The following is a 15,578-nucleotide window of genomic DNA, read 5'->3' as shown; positions in this document are numbered from 1 at the left end:
TGTGCAAGCTGGAGCGAGTCTACGGTCGAGCCAGTAAAAGGAATAAGGTGTGGAGAGAGACGCAGAAGAGAACACACAAACCTTTGATTCCCGGCAGGTCGATGCTGGCGTGCTCGTGAATCCCGATGCCGTTGCGAATGATCCGGAGGGAGCCCTCCTTGAACGCACCGGAACACGTCACCAGCTGAAAGCAGCAGAGACAGACAAAAAGACATTGAATGAGGTTTTTGTTTTTTTTGTCCTTTAATAGGTTCTTTTTTACTCTTTGCAATCTTGTGATAAACATTTACTTTCAATGAAACTGGTGCATAAGACTACACATAAAATAATGTTACATTCTGCTTTAAAGCTGCATTCTCTCTAGTGTCCACCAGGGGGCGACTCCTCTGGTTGTATAGAAGTCTATGAGAAAATGACTCTACTTCTCTCTTGATTTATTACCTCGGTAAACATTGTAAACATGAGTTTATGGTCTCAATCTCTAGTGTTAAGTCTTCTTCAATACAGCATGATGTTCATTTCGTAAATTATGGTCCATTTAGAGTCAAACAGACCATAATGCTTTAGGGCGGGGCTACAAAGTGATTGACAGGTCGCTACCAAGGCGTTGTCCAGTCTGAGAGTTGTCTGCAAACAAAAATTTGTGTCGCCTCCGAGTTGCAAAAGAAAACCAAGATGGCGAAGGCCAAAATGCCAAACTAGAGACTTCAAAACCGTAGTCTACTGTGACCACGTCCACTTCTTATACACAGTGTATAATATTGCTGCACATGGCGACTTACAACGCAGCAGACTCAAACTGAGCTGAAATGAAACCAAACTTCCCGTTTGGTTCCGTAACTACATCGATACAGATTTGAGAATCAGTGTCAGTTTATAGAAAACTGAGTCAGTTCAAACATGTCAACAGCGATGAGATCCAATGACCTGAAAGTAAATACTCCTGGCGTCTGTCCAGTCTGACTGGAGAGCATCAGAACGACATGCATTCATCCAGTCATGGTACACTAACAGGATTAATACCAGAGCCCATATAAGCTCCGCTTCTACCACCTGCCACCCAACACCTTCCTCCTCATGGAAATAACCACTGTGAACCTGGCAACCCACGAAACTGCTCCGAGTGTTCCCAAACGCTCTCACACGCCCACGGGACTGAATGAATCCTGATCATCTGCATTGTGTTTGTGCATTCGTAATCATTTAATTTCATCCTACATAAATCCCAATCTGGTTTGCATTCACAATCACTGTCCGGTTATAGCTGAACCTTGTGCATCTATCCCGTCTGAAGAGTGTTGGAATGCGTCCGCACCGGTTTACCGGGTCAAATGCTCTGTGGATTTACCGCAAATGGCGAATTAGAACAATTATTGGATTTGGTTTGTGGGCCTGAAATGAGCTGCGAGTGTGTGGCTGATTGTGTGCTGGTCTGAATCCAGAGAGTGGCTCTGTGCTCTCTAGTGGACCGCTGCCTTTGGATCCACATCAAGTACCCCGAGGCCTGGTGTCAAACCCTGCCAACGAAAACCTTCTGTGCTCTCTCTCTCTCTCTCGTTACCTCACCGTTTCATCTCCCTCTCTCCTCACTGATTTGACACAAAGACAGATAAACGTTCAAATGAAGAAATGTTTTTTTTTTTTTGACAAACCATTAAAAACATGTTAAAGAATGAGCCAAAACCGGTTTCATTTCAATATAAAAATAGATAGAATGACATCAAAGGGACAAGACAGAAAACTATTCCTTTAGAAATCGTGTCTGCCTTTTAAACTTGACATTGCAATACGGGTTGTATCGCATCATACTCTGAATGCTGGTTGACGCCTGCTGAAGGTACACACAGCTTAGTAAACAGAAGAGCTAAAGATGATGGATTGTTTGGATACATGCAGGCGGGGAACGGCCCGAGACCATGTCTTCACTGTCAGTTTTAAATCGTGTAAATACTATTAGAGGAAATAACACACCGCAGCAGTCGGGCTTTTTGCAACGGAACAAGACAGCCAAAGACGCCTTTTAACAATCAGGTGTAACAGCATGAATCATATCTACATGCAAATAGGATGCCGGCCGCACGTCTTCTCATTCTTAATTTTGTGCCTCCTCCATCCCTTCTGAGTTTGCACGTTCTCCCCGTGTCAGCTTGAGGTTTCTCCGTCTTCGCAAAGTCGTATTAGATGCAAAAAAACGCGATTGCTCCCTTTTTGTTTTTGCTGATCCCATGAGCTTTGTGATCCGTTGCACCTCTAGATCTCAGCACTCCCTCTTGAAAGGCGTCCCAATTCCTAGAATGCATCTCAATGCATGGACAGCGGTGTTTCCTTTCGTTTCCGTGTTTGCATAAAGGAGACGTGCCAACGGACAGCTGTGCTCCACATCTTATACAATCAACGTCGCTTCAAGCTCCTCACGTCTCTTCCTCGCCACCTAGACTTGAATCTCCTCCGGGAGGAGAAAAAACGGGAAAATGGGAAAGGCCCCAAGTGTACAGGGACCACAGTCAACAAAAAGAAATGGACTAGACATCAGAAGAACACCCAGACTGCTTATACAAATAAAAAAAGGCACAGGAAGCCGTGTATTTGATGTCGGCAAGAATCTCCCGAATGCTTTCCCCCAGTTATTCTGGCCAGTGGCTTGTTTGTGCTGTAGTCCAGAAGCCGGCTGCATGAGCCCAGACTCCCTGAAGGTGGTGACAAAGAGGATGATGAAGAGGAAAACACAGATGGAGACTCACCATGAGCTATAAAGTGCATCCAGCAAGTGTTAAAAGGAGGGGTTTTATTTTTCTCAGTAATCACTGTGTCGTGTCTACATCCGCTGGCGAGCGCCCCCAAGAAACCTTTCATTCTATCTGAATCTCTTGCTTTCAATATGTAGCTGTAATGAAACGTGTGCTGGGCCTTTCCTGCTTTGTTGGCGGCAGAAATGATTCACTTTTTCACAGAAATAAAAAGGATTCGGCCGTTTCTTCTTACCTGTCCCTGGCCCTGCCTCTCCAGGTCGACCACACACATGTCCACGATGGGGCCCAGGTTGGTGAACGTCTCCATCACCCCCACGTACGAGCCCTGGTCGTTGCTGTCCACGTTCAGCTGCCGGGGGAAACAAACCCAAGCCTCGTTTTAATAATCGGTGACAAAAGGATGAGAGTACAGAAATGACACACGCTGTATAGACTTCTGTGAACAGATCATCGAGATTAAAAGCTCAAGATATCAGAAGGCAAATGTGAAAAGTCTTGAAAAAGATTTGCCATCCCATTAATGAAATCATTTGTAACCCGCAGTTGAGAATTTTACTGATATAAAAGCTTTATTAACAATTTAAAGATTAAACAAGGAGTTTGTCACAGCACAGAAAAATGTGTTCTTAACCAGCCAGACAAATTTGAATCAGCAAGTATATTTTCGACACTACTTTTGCAGAATGCCGACGTGCTCTTTGGGCACCAGAGCCGCGACGAACAGGCTAACGTCCGGTTTAGCTCAATGCTAACTTGTGTGGGGATAAAATAATTAAATCAAAGAGGCTATTCCCGACTTTGTAAATGTTATCGGACCAAATTGATGAAATAATAATGAACCGTGTCATTTATACTCGTTTTTTTATTCTTGTTACGCACGTTTTCCGGCCACTCAAAGCGCTTTAACACCTTGTGTCATCATTCACCCATTCACACACGGATGACCCGATGACAAGTGGACACGGAGGAGGAGCCGGGGATCGACCCGCTCTACCGCTGATCCACAGCCTCCTGTTACTACTCTATTGTTTACACGCGTTTACATTTTTACTATATTGGTTTTCTTATTCTTCAGTCGTAGTCTTTGATGAATCTCTGGCACAGGAATTTCCTTCGGGATCAATAAAGTTATTACCTCATCATTTAGCCGCTGTTCAAACAGTAGCGACGGAGCCTAAGAAGTTAGCACAAGTTTAACTGGAACACGCATGCAAAACGCTCTCATGTCAGCTCAAAGACGGCGGGAAAGAGGACAGACAGGCCGGTAAAAACATCATGGATGTATTTATTGTTCTGGTCCCACCAGGATTTGTCCCGGTATGCCAGACGGCCAGGACACCACTGCTACCTAGAAAGCTGTAGGCTGCGGTGAGCGAGTGTTGTAAGTAGTTGATATCTAATGTTCGGGGAGAGGGTGATGATAAGAACGAGTAAAGTTGGCGGGGAAAAAAAAAAAAAAACATTCTTTTTCAAGTTTTCTACCAGTTTAGAAACAGATCTCAGACGGTGTTGAACTGTCTCTTGCTGCTTACCTTCACCAACTGGGAGTCTCCCAGTCTGGAGCCCACGAACACCACCCCGTTATCCAAGTAGGTCAAACACTCAGCGATGGACGTCTGTCATCGGAGAGAGAGAGACAAAAACATCTCAGTCACAGAGGCCACGTCCACACTCGGCCTGCAACTAATGGTTAATTAATATGACTACTGTATATTAATCATTTCTTAAAACAGTTGCTGGTTATTTTTCTCCCAATCACCTTATTCACACTAATACAGATTCATCTGTATGTATGCATTTTACCTTTAAATCACATGAAGTCAGCATTTACTTTGTGTTCATGAATTTAGTAAAGTTAATAAAGCCGATCACACAAACACATTAAACAGTGATCTCACTACAACAAGCAGCACTTCTGAGACACAACTTTGCACTCATGCGCAGTGCTTAAATGATTCATTAATTAGCTTTAACATAAACTTTTGCATCCGACTGCAGTTATCTGTGTGGAAAAGTAGGAGTTGTGGTTGAGACTTGTGCGAGTCGGCCTGAGATCCACTTCCATCCAAACCTCCCGAAGGCAATTAAAGAGCAAGAGGACCGGGAAAGATGTCTAGGATTTGGGGGGGAGGATATAACTAGTCTTCATTTATATAATAAAAAAAGTGGCATAACTGCACGTGGCTATTAGCGCTGATCTTTTGCGACTCTTTTTGCAGTGAGGCTCATTTGCATAGAAATGGGTCGATTTTGTGCCAAATCTCTGCATATTACCTCATCTAAAGAGGCCATCTTGAAGGTTTTCATTGAAATGAATGTCTGTTCAGTCACTAACTATCACCAAAGGAGGGTAACACAATGACACACTGATGGAAGTATTGCAATATCTATATATTAGCAGTATTACAAACCGGGTGTCTGTGATGATATTCCAGGGGGAAAAATATGTTGTATTACAGTTTCTGTTGTATAAACACCAACAACAAAAAATGTAGCCATGCAGACAATCTTAAAACACTTGAAACGCACGTATCAACTAAAGGTCTCCAGACTGCTAAACCGAAATCTTACAGATCGACACTTTAAAGACGTGCAGTTAGTGACTAATTTACATGGTTTCTTTTTGTCCTATTTGTGCAGGTTTAACCGTATAATACTTTGTTTGTTTGTCTTTTGTTTTTGGCCAAACAAAACGAGCAATTATGAGACATCACTTGAGGCTCTGGTCGTTATCATTTTTGACCTTTTACATTCCAAATCATTAATTCAACCATTAAACTCGACTCGTGCGATTGACGGCAACAACAGAAATGTCACGGAGGACGACTCTGTTCAGAGTTCACAAATTAAGCCACAACAGTGAGAGCAGTTAATGGTGTTAATGCACCATTTGGTTTGTTGTTTGTCAGATAGAAAAGAAAAAAACTTCACTTTTGGGCCTTGTATTTTGTATTAAAGTGGTAAAAACAGACAGAACTCTGTTGACAGATCGGTCTGTAGATTCACCCTCATCAGTGTGAACACTTTAAGGTATTACTAATACACAATAAAGAGGGTTTTTCTGTCTGACACATTAATGTGCCGCTGCTGATGCCTGTAAAGTTAGAAATGATTTGAAAAGCAATCCTCCGCTCGCTCAGCAGTTGTACTCTGCGTGATTGTTTCTCACCTTCCTGAACTCCTCGGCGAGTCATTAGAGGAAGGAGCCACAAGCTGTGTGCCGCTAACGTGTGATTTAGCTTTGAGCTCAGTATTGACATTGTCTGAATCAACTAAAACAAGAAAAAGTGATAAGTGACATCTTGGCAAGCTGGCAACGGAGACGTGGGGTAATTTTTTCCTCATCTTCCCTACAAGTGTAGACGGATCCATTAGCTCCCGTCAGGGCTGCAAACCATTAAAAACTCAATTGTAACAAAGAGAGGAGCGAGAGGAGAAGGCAGCAGGAGGAAAATAGTCTCAAAAGAGTCACAAATGTGTCTCACATGATCTACAAGTGAAAAACAAGTTTCACAAACGCACACATCACGACCTTCCTGTGGATCCAAACGTCTACAAATGTTTGTGACATTCTTCTGTATTTATTTACAGATTGTTAAATGTGTGCACACAGATCAGGTTACATTTGCGTCTGGAGATATTATTATATTTTTTTGTAATTTCACCGAAAGCCCAGATGTCCCAGGTTTCTACCAGCACTTAAATGCAGCACGTATTCGTGGTTGTGTGTGGAGCCGGAGATCGCGAGTAGAATCTCTAAACATGCAAATGTAACCGGATACGTGCGCACACATGAACAATCTGTGAATACATCAACAAACTAATATTCTTATAATTATATGGCACCTTTTAAACAAATTAAATGCAATTTGAATTGATTCACAAATGAGTAACAATACGAAACACAAGACGAAGAGAGTGATGCACACCAAATTAAGTTAAGAGAAATAAATAAAACACTGAAAATGTAATTAAAATTAAAAAAATAAAATATGTATAATACTAAAAAAACAGCATAAGAAAGCTTTTACGAAAGTGAAGATGAAGTCGAAAAAAAATGTATGTAAAATACGAATAATTATTCAGGTTGTGATGTGTTCAAGTCACTTTGTATCCGAGTGTAGATTGGAACACACGTTTGTGAATCGAGATAATGACGCTAAAATTAATCTCCACATTTGTAAATCTTATTTTGTAGATCATGTAAAACACAATTGTGATCATTTTGAGACACATTTCACTCCACAGAAAATCAACAAGCGACAGAAAGGGTGAGAGAAAGGTGGATAAACACAGTGAAGAGACACAGAGAATAAGACTTGAGGAACCTCTCCCAGCAGCTCCACATGCAGGTCTTTGAGCGCCACTGTGCCGTCCATTAGCTCCTCCTTCTCCAACAGAAGCATAAACAGGCGTCCCTCCATGTCCCCCAGCAGGTAGCGAGAGCCGTTGGGGTCCACCCGGTTGTGACAGACAATGGTGCTTTGCTGCAAACGAGAGTGGAACAAAATCAGTAAAATAACACTCCCAGTGGAGGAAGTGGAGGAGCTGCAATCAAGCTGCTCCTTGAACTACGCCAGCACAACCTCCATCGTCTCATGCATCATCTATTATAAGCAGGAGAGATCGTCCTTCACAATGTTGTATTATGAAATCATACTCTGAGGAGTTTACCTGATGAGCATCCTAAATCTGACTCAAAAGAAAATGTGCTTTGTTCAAGACCCTTCTCCGTCTCACGAGATCTGACAATTGATGTTTGATTGATGCCAACAGGTTTTTAGGAGTACAATGCATCATAAAACTCAAGGTTTGCATTGTTTACGGCTTTGAAAACATCTTTCAAACAACTGTATTCATTCAAGTGTCTTGCCAAAATCTACATTTTACAAGATTACTTTTGAAAATATCATGATGACATTATAATTTACATTCGTAAAATTCATGTTTGTGATCTCAACGTGTGGGGTTGGCGAATAGAAAGCATTAATCTCCCGATCGCATATTTTTACTGAATATTGGTCGATAATGATCAGTTTATTCAACAATATGATGGTAAACTGAGAAATTAAGCTGTGGCTCACATATGTCGCGAACCGTGAGAGCGGATCCACGACCAAAAAACCAAGATGGCGACGGACAAAAAACAAGGTGGCCACAACCAAAAAACCAAGATGGCGACGGACAAAAAACAAGGTGGCTACAACCAAAAAACCAAGATGGCCTCGACAAAAAAACAATATGGCCTCGACCAAAAAACAAGGCGGTGACGGCCCAAAAAATAAGATGGCGATGACCCTAAAAAAACAACTTGGCGGCGACTAAAAATGAAGGTGGCCACGACCAAAAAACCAAGATGGCCGCGACAGTATATGGTTGGCATATCATAGAGTAATTATATAAGATAACTGCATGCCCACTTTAACAGAGTGATGTTAAAGAACTTTACGAATACAAACAGGAGCAACACAACTTCTGTTACTTTCCACTTGAACAAAATCTTTGAGATGTTGTGGGAGTCACTCTCAGCCTTCAGTCCTGTTTAGATCTCACCTCACACACAAACATGAGCCGAACCAGACTGAACTACACCAACATGTTTGGTTAAAAAAAAAAGAAAACATCTTGGGGGTTTTGAAGTGGAGCTGCTGGAGAGCGAAAGTCTCCGGTCTCCTCTATGAGCTGGCTAGAACAAGGGATAATTGGAATTGGCATTAAAATCACGCAGTGTGACTGCGCTTCCTCTCCTTTCCCTTCAACAGAAGCCATCGTCATTGTTGTCGTCTACAGTAAAAGCCGAGTCAATTTCTCACTTGATCGAACCTTTACAAAACTCCTTTTCACAAACCCCCCGCCTGCTGCATTGTTTACATGTTCTGTCAAACCGTGGATCCACTCTTATCTTTCTAAAGCTCTTTTCTAGCGTCGCTCTCTCGACTGACTGGGAGGTAGTTATCTTTAAGTGGGCTTCAACCCTGTTGTTGGATTCATTTGGTCTGGACAAAGAGAGAGAATTAGACTTTAGCTGCGTACCAAATGGTATAATTTGATCTTTTAGTACATACTGCAGCTGCCTTCACAAAGTACCAACTATTGCATGCTGTATATATCCAATTAGGACATACTACTTATTATTAATAATAATAATAATAATAATAATAATAGTGGGTCAGAATAGCCAGAAAAGCATGCTGGCTTGAATACTGCAAAATGCGACCTGATGCAGTACATCCTGGTATTTCTGGCATACTACATTTGACACGCTGTGTATTGGAGCGTACTAAATCCTGTTCTGGCATAGTAAATTGTCTGGTAATATGGGTATTGGAAGGCACAATTTAGTTCTGGTTCGGTTCCTGTTCACGCTGACTTTTTACAAACCAACCAAGAGGAGTAAACAGGAAGATAAACAGACTCACATGAAGCTCGTTGATTGGACCGTTTTGGCGTCATCCTGCATCGCCAGGAATCTAATTCCATCCATTCAGTGCCGCAAAGCTACGAATTACACTGATTACTGATAATAAGCAGTATTATTGGACTGCAAATATAATGAATAAGGTGGAGACAGGACTTTACAAAACGCTCCCACACGAGGCGTTTTACTCTTGGACTGCCGTCACACACTTTTTAATGAAGTCGGATACAAGCACAGCAGTTTTAACAGCTTTGGACCCAATATTTTGTGCACACGCGTTGATTTACATATTTATATACCCGGCCTCACACAGATTAATAGATCGCTTCCAGATTTCACAATCAACAGATGGATTATTTGGTAGTCAACATTTTAGAAAGTGCTTTCACATCACAAACGAACTGAATCTGAGATCCACGCTGGCAGAACGTTTGCCGTTTTTTTTTTTCCACTTCTGTGCTCGTGAGTGACAACTTATTAATTAGCTGCCAAAAAATGCTGTTATACATCAAAGCTTATGCTTCTGTTTCCATAACACTGCTGAGAGAACCAGGTGTGTTTCAGCTGAATACCGAAGCTACGTCAGGTGTGTGTGGGGGGGAGGAGAACTTAATTTAGAGAACGGTTTCATTAGTCAAGTAGCACCAACAGATGCACTGAGTAACTCTTCCCTAAATCACCTGCTGTGCGAAGTGGTTGCGATGCTGCTGTGAAATCAGAGGAGTAACAGAGACATGACAGCGTGCAGGCTGTCGACAGAACCAATCAGCAGGATACGAGCCACGTAGCAACAGCTACGCTTGTGTTTAGGGAGGCCCCCCCGAAAAGCGGGTTCTAAACGAGACCGGTTCTAAATTAGTAGAAACCTGGAGCATCGATGAGGTCCGGAGTTAACGGTACTTTAGAGGTTCCAGAGTGAGATGTCCTCCTCTCAAACCTCCTCTCTCTGTCTCTTTGTGCTTCACTCTGACACTCCGACTCAGTGCAGCATGAGACTCGCATCATGGCAGAGAGAAGAAAAAGATCCAAAGTGTGGCTACATTTTACTCCAGCAGATCTGAGAACTCTCATAGTCACAAATGCAATAAAACCCTTAAACGTAAGGGAGGTAACAGCAGCAGTGTATCACAACATCTGGCATCAGCCGATTAATGAATCAGCTTCTTCCTGCTCTGAACTATCGTCACAATATCGGCCTTTAAATATCCGCCATCAGTCGACATCAACGGAGCCAATAATCATCGTTATTTCATCACAAAGCCAAAGCTGTGCGACGCTAAATTAAAAGCTGAAACTACATCTGAACAACTTGAAATGTTCTTTTCCAAAATGCATCAGACGTCGGTACCAAAGCAGCTCCCTGATTATAGAAGCAGAATGCCTCAGAGCGGCTGCTTTGGGCCTTGAGCTTTGTTAGATGTGAGCAGACTGCAGAGCGGCGCAGACCGCAACTTAATCTTGATAAGATAACACTAAAAGCAGTGGCGTACGGGGAGCCGAAGTCATCATCACAGTCGTTACGAACCTGCACCTCCATTATCAATCACGAGATTCATAACAAATGAACCCCCAACGCGTAAACCTCGGGGTCTCCTAAATGGAGCAAAATATTAATAATTTGTTCACATAATAGAGATTCTGAAGACTGCTTTCACCACCAACACTTTTAATTGACTTGCCGTGCACCTGGGACTCAGTTTCCCACAAAGCATCTGTGTGACTCGACACCCTCTGAATACTTACTGAACTTTATATTAAAATGATAACAGCCCGATTCTACAGACTATTGGGAAATCTGGCATTACAGATAAGGAAACCTATGACGGTGCATCACATAGACTCTGCTTTATATTATTTAGAACTATATTTTGTGTCCTTAATACAGAAATGTTTATATTTGTTGGGATATAATGGTGTGTAACAATAAAGAAAGTGGTCGTTGTGATGCATAGGGGTGCACCGGATCACAAGGCGCGTTGTATCCTATCGTATCGTGGTTTTGAGGGAGCAAATATAACTTTTGGAGATTCTATATCAGTAATTTGCCGCAGATACCAATTACTGATCGGTGCTGATCCATAAGAAAAGATAGAGAGTGTTTTTGTTGATTTGTTTTGTTACAACAGCTGGTCTAATAGGCTCCAGACTATTGTTTTAAAATAAAAAACGTCTGACATCAGAGTAAACCCTCAAAATTATCTTTTTACTTAGTTATAATAATCTATAGAGATTATTTGCATTGAACACACAATTCAAATGATTAGGAAATAAAATATATGCTCATTTTGTCTGAGGGAGCTTGAATGCATCATAATGGAACTGAATGGAGCCTCCGTACCGTAACATTATTAACTCTCCTCCGTCAACTTCCAACAATTGATTTGTTGTTAACAATGTAACATTATCAAAGATCAGCGACTAGAAAGCATTGAATCTCATCTCCCGATCGCATACTTTCACTGAATATCCGCCGAATAAACTTTATTTCGCACTATGATGGTTAAACTGTGTAAACAATCCTCTGTTCACATTCACTTTTCTTGTTGCGTTACTATTAATTGAACATTATAACATACTGCATACTGCAACTGAAATATTAATCCATCCTTCCTTTGGACTCCTGAAGGGTTTAGAAAGAACAACTAAATATTCTACTTCTTAATGAGACAGATGAGACAAACAGCATTATCAGGACCCATCATGTGATGTCTTTACCTTGATGGTAGGTGGTGCAATGGCCAAGTATTTGTCTCCGTTGTGGTAGGTGATGGACTCTTGTCCTATGATTATAGCTCCACCAAATGGCTCTGGCACTGAAATATAAGCACACAGGCATGAGAGTCACAGCAGACTACGATTATCATATTCTCATTATGAATTCATCCTCAATACAGAGGGTTCTGAGAGGAGAATAAAGCTTTAAATATACATCACGTAACTGTCTGACAAGCTGCTGACTTGTTAGAACTTCTCACGTCCACACACAGCAGTCACTACCAATCTGAATCATCCAGTTAAAAACAGCTTGTTCAGGGTTCCCTCTCCTGTTCTAGAGATCATTTTACAGGACATTTTCAGCGACGATAGCGCCGTAAATGAATATGTTCCAGTCTGTGGACGTCCGATACAACAGACGTGCAGTCTAGTGCTTAGAAACTATACGTCAACTCAAGCAAATGAACCAGACATGCTCAAAGATTCAACATTATCCAATCGTTTTAAACAGGTTGGGAAGAAAGAAACGTGATGTCAAGTCATCCCACCTGCATGTGACAACATGTGAGGTGATTTGTTCAGTGTTTCCACAATGTGGAAATCTTTTATTTCCAGGTTTTCCAGGATGCGTGGGAAGCCCTGTTTGTGTTTGACTAACGGGTCGAACTAGTTTTAATCAGGTCTTTATTCTGAATCTTTTTTAATGAATAAAAGTAAAAATTGGATGATAAAATTATCATTAGGACTGCTGTGTTTTCAGTTGTTGTACTAACTGATGAATCAACGTATCCCTTCCGTAATGTATATAGTATATATACTCTGATTACCTGGGATGACCATGGATGCCTCAGCCTCCACGTTCTCCTGTTTCCAGGGGCCCTTGTTGAACTCCTTCTCCCTCAGAGAAACCTCGTAGGTCTTCACATGTCGCCCCTGAGGGTCCTAGGATACACAACACGAAACCATGTCAAAGAAACGTCTTCAATGGAGGACAGAAGGACATTAAGTTGAGGTTCCCAGTGGAGTTTTGGACCTCTAGCACCATGTAGCTGTTTTTTCTATGAAAAAGGGTAAAAGTTGGAAGACAAAAACACGGACAACGTCTCTGGTAGAGACCTGCCAATCACCGTGTAGCCCCGCCTTAAAGCATCCCCTGCTTTATGGTCTGTTTGACTCTAAATGGACCATAATGTACTAAATGAACATCATGCTGTATTGAAGAAGACTTGAAACTAGAGATTGAGACCATAAACTCATGTTTACAATGTTTACTGAGGGAATCATAAATAGTTCCTACATGAAAATGCTCACAACAAGATCTGTAGATTATCTTGAGTAACCAGGTCAGGATTTTTCAAATGCATTTTTTGGCGCTTTGAGCAACACAAGCCGAGTTCCATCTAGTTGCATTATATTGGACAGAAGGCCAACATCTCTACGATACGATGTCTCCAAAAATAACACCAAAACAATCTCGATTGATAAAGAGTAGTACAGGTAAGAGGAAAAATATGCATTTTTGATTTTGGGTTGAACTGTCCCTTTAAACTGCTGTCAAACGATACTACAATACAATATTTTACGATCACTATGGACTTGAGATAATACTTCATCCCACCTGTATGAATTTACCCACATTGTCCGTCCTATTCCTGTAAAAACACCGTCAGTACCTGGTAGATGAAGCAGACCGTCGGGGCCTGGCAGCCGTACAGGAAGTGAACATCGATGACCTGCAGCTCCTCCAGTCGGATGTTGAAGGCCTTGAGCTCGCGGTTGTCCCGGTCCAGTGGGATCACCTTGAACAAGCCGTCGTACAGCCGCAGGCCGATCATACGGCATTCTGGGTCCACGATGCCGATGATACCCGTTTCTGACGGACGCCCGATACGATCCTGGAAAAGAGGAATTTGGTTTGGAAAAAAGTTTCACGGCCAGCAGGACAACTGCTGTTAAATAACTAGCAAACATGTATACGTTTTTATAGTTTAAAGTGAGACCTAAGAATCTATTAACACTTGTCGTAAATGTTGAATGATTTTAGCAGTTTAACCAAAGTTTTTTTTATAGATATCAACAGTGAACTGGTGCATTAAACCAAGGTTAGTGAGGAAAAAGGTGAAAATACATTCAGGTCTGCACACGAACAACAGAAACGCATGTTTATTGAGAAGATGTGAGAACACAGTGAAATCTGGACCCACCTGGACGTTGCCGTGGGCCCGAGTGATGATGTCGATGCTCTCCCCGGTCTGTTTGTATTCCAGGATGCAGGCGTTGTACTTGGATGTGAGAATGAACAGCAGGTCTTTGCTCTCACCCTGAAGGAAACAAAAAAAAGGACACTGAAGTCATTAAACATGCAGAGGCCTGCTTTAAATTCAACTCCACGGCCCTGATTAGTATGGGCAGCCTGGACCGGTCTGTGAATCCACGACAGAGTCAATAAAAACTATTCTACTGGGATTAGTGTCTTTGTTTTCTAGCAGAGATGCATATTGTTTCCTTTTCAAGGCTCCTAGAATTAAGGTGACCGCGTACTATGTGGCACAGACATCTGCTCAGCACTAGGAGGAGGAGATCCCAGCTAAGTGTTATAGTTGTGTGAACATCTTGTTTCTTGATGTGCATTCTGTCTCAAAGAAGAAAGTATAGTACAGAGTAAAGAGGGAAACCAAAAACACATGTAACTCTTCAATAAAACGATGGTTCAACAGTTACTCCAACAGACCACCGACTCATTCATTCTGTAAACAAACCCACCTTTGGCCTGAAGAGCTCCATGACGGCGATCTTTCCATACATGCCCACCTCCTTGACGGGCCTCAGCCCCTCCGCTGTCACCACATAGATCTCCAGACGAGTGTTCTTAGCTATGAGCAGGTTGAGGTCATCCGCAGACGTAAAGTGACCTGGAGACACAGCGGCATTTATCGTTTATGTTCATGACGCCGGTGTTTAGTTGTCAGGAGACGACAGAGAAAGGTGGACATAATATTTACAACAGCAAATAGTTTTTATTGATAGAGTGGAGATATTTTGGGGCTTGAATATTGGTGCTACTAAAAGATATTTTATTTTGGTCTTAGTCGACTAAGATGTCTTTCTTTGATTCATCCTTCTTTATTTGTCTTTAGTTGTGCGATTTTCTGTGGAAAAACTAATTTTTAAAGATATGTCACTCGTGAAAAATCCTTAAAAAAAACAAAAAAAAAAAACACCACATGATTGACAAAGAATGTCTTTGAGTGAGGACAACCCTAATATTTGGACTCGGACTAACAATTACTTTCACTATGGATTATTGCATTAGTTATGACTTGAATTTACTCCATCCATCCATCCATCCACCTCCGCTTATCCGGGGTCGGGTCGCGGTGGCAACAGGCCAAGCAGGCTGACCCAGACTTCCCTCTCACCGGCAACATGTTCAAGCTCATTCTGGGGGATCCCGAGGCGTTCCCAGGCCAGCTGGGAGATGTAATCCCTCCAGCGTGTTCTGGGTCTTCCCCGGGGTCTCTTCCCAGTTGGACGTGCCTGGAAAACCTCCAGTGGGAGGCGTCCAGGAGGCATCCTAATTAGATGCCCGAACCACCTCAGCTGACTCCTTTCGACGCGAAGGAGTAGCGGCTCGACTCCAAGCTCCCTCCTGATGACCGAGCTCCTTACCCTATCTCTAAGGCTGAGCCCGGCCA

The 15,578-nt window shown here is 42.2% G+C and overlaps 1 protein-coding gene across 1 annotated transcript in view; it reads right to left on the bottom strand.

The window, feature by feature from the left end:
• Positions 1-15,578, bottom strand: part of ddb1 (damage-specific DNA binding protein 1) — a 45,984-nt gene that overhangs the window by 26,857 nt on the left and 3,549 nt on the right. The window contains exons 2-10 of the mRNA XM_031848304.1: positions 14,647-14,795; positions 14,088-14,204; positions 13,557-13,778; positions 12,711-12,825; positions 11,884-11,981; positions 7,079-7,237; positions 4,283-4,366; positions 2,983-3,099; positions 82-184 (exon numbers count right to left, since the gene is read on the bottom strand). Of these exons, the coding sequence (XP_031704164.1) occupies positions 82-184; positions 2,983-3,099; positions 4,283-4,366; positions 7,079-7,237; positions 11,884-11,981; positions 12,711-12,825; positions 13,557-13,778; positions 14,088-14,204; positions 14,647-14,795 (1,164 nt within the window). The remainder of the gene's footprint in view (positions 1-81; positions 185-2,982; positions 3,100-4,282; positions 4,367-7,078; positions 7,238-11,883; positions 11,982-12,710; positions 12,826-13,556; positions 13,779-14,087; positions 14,205-14,646; positions 14,796-15,578) is intronic.

Source organism: Anarrhichthys ocellatus, unplaced genomic scaffold (assembly GCF_004355925.1).
Source record: "Anarrhichthys ocellatus isolate YVR2014 unplaced genomic scaffold, GSC_Weel_1.0 scaffold8, whole genome shotgun sequence".
In the NCBI taxonomy this organism is placed as follows: Eukaryota; Metazoa; Chordata; class Actinopteri; order Perciformes; family Anarhichadidae; genus Anarrhichthys; species Anarrhichthys ocellatus.
The sequence above is the reverse complement of the archived record's forward strand: the minus strand, read 5'-3'. Positions and strand labels throughout refer to the sequence as shown.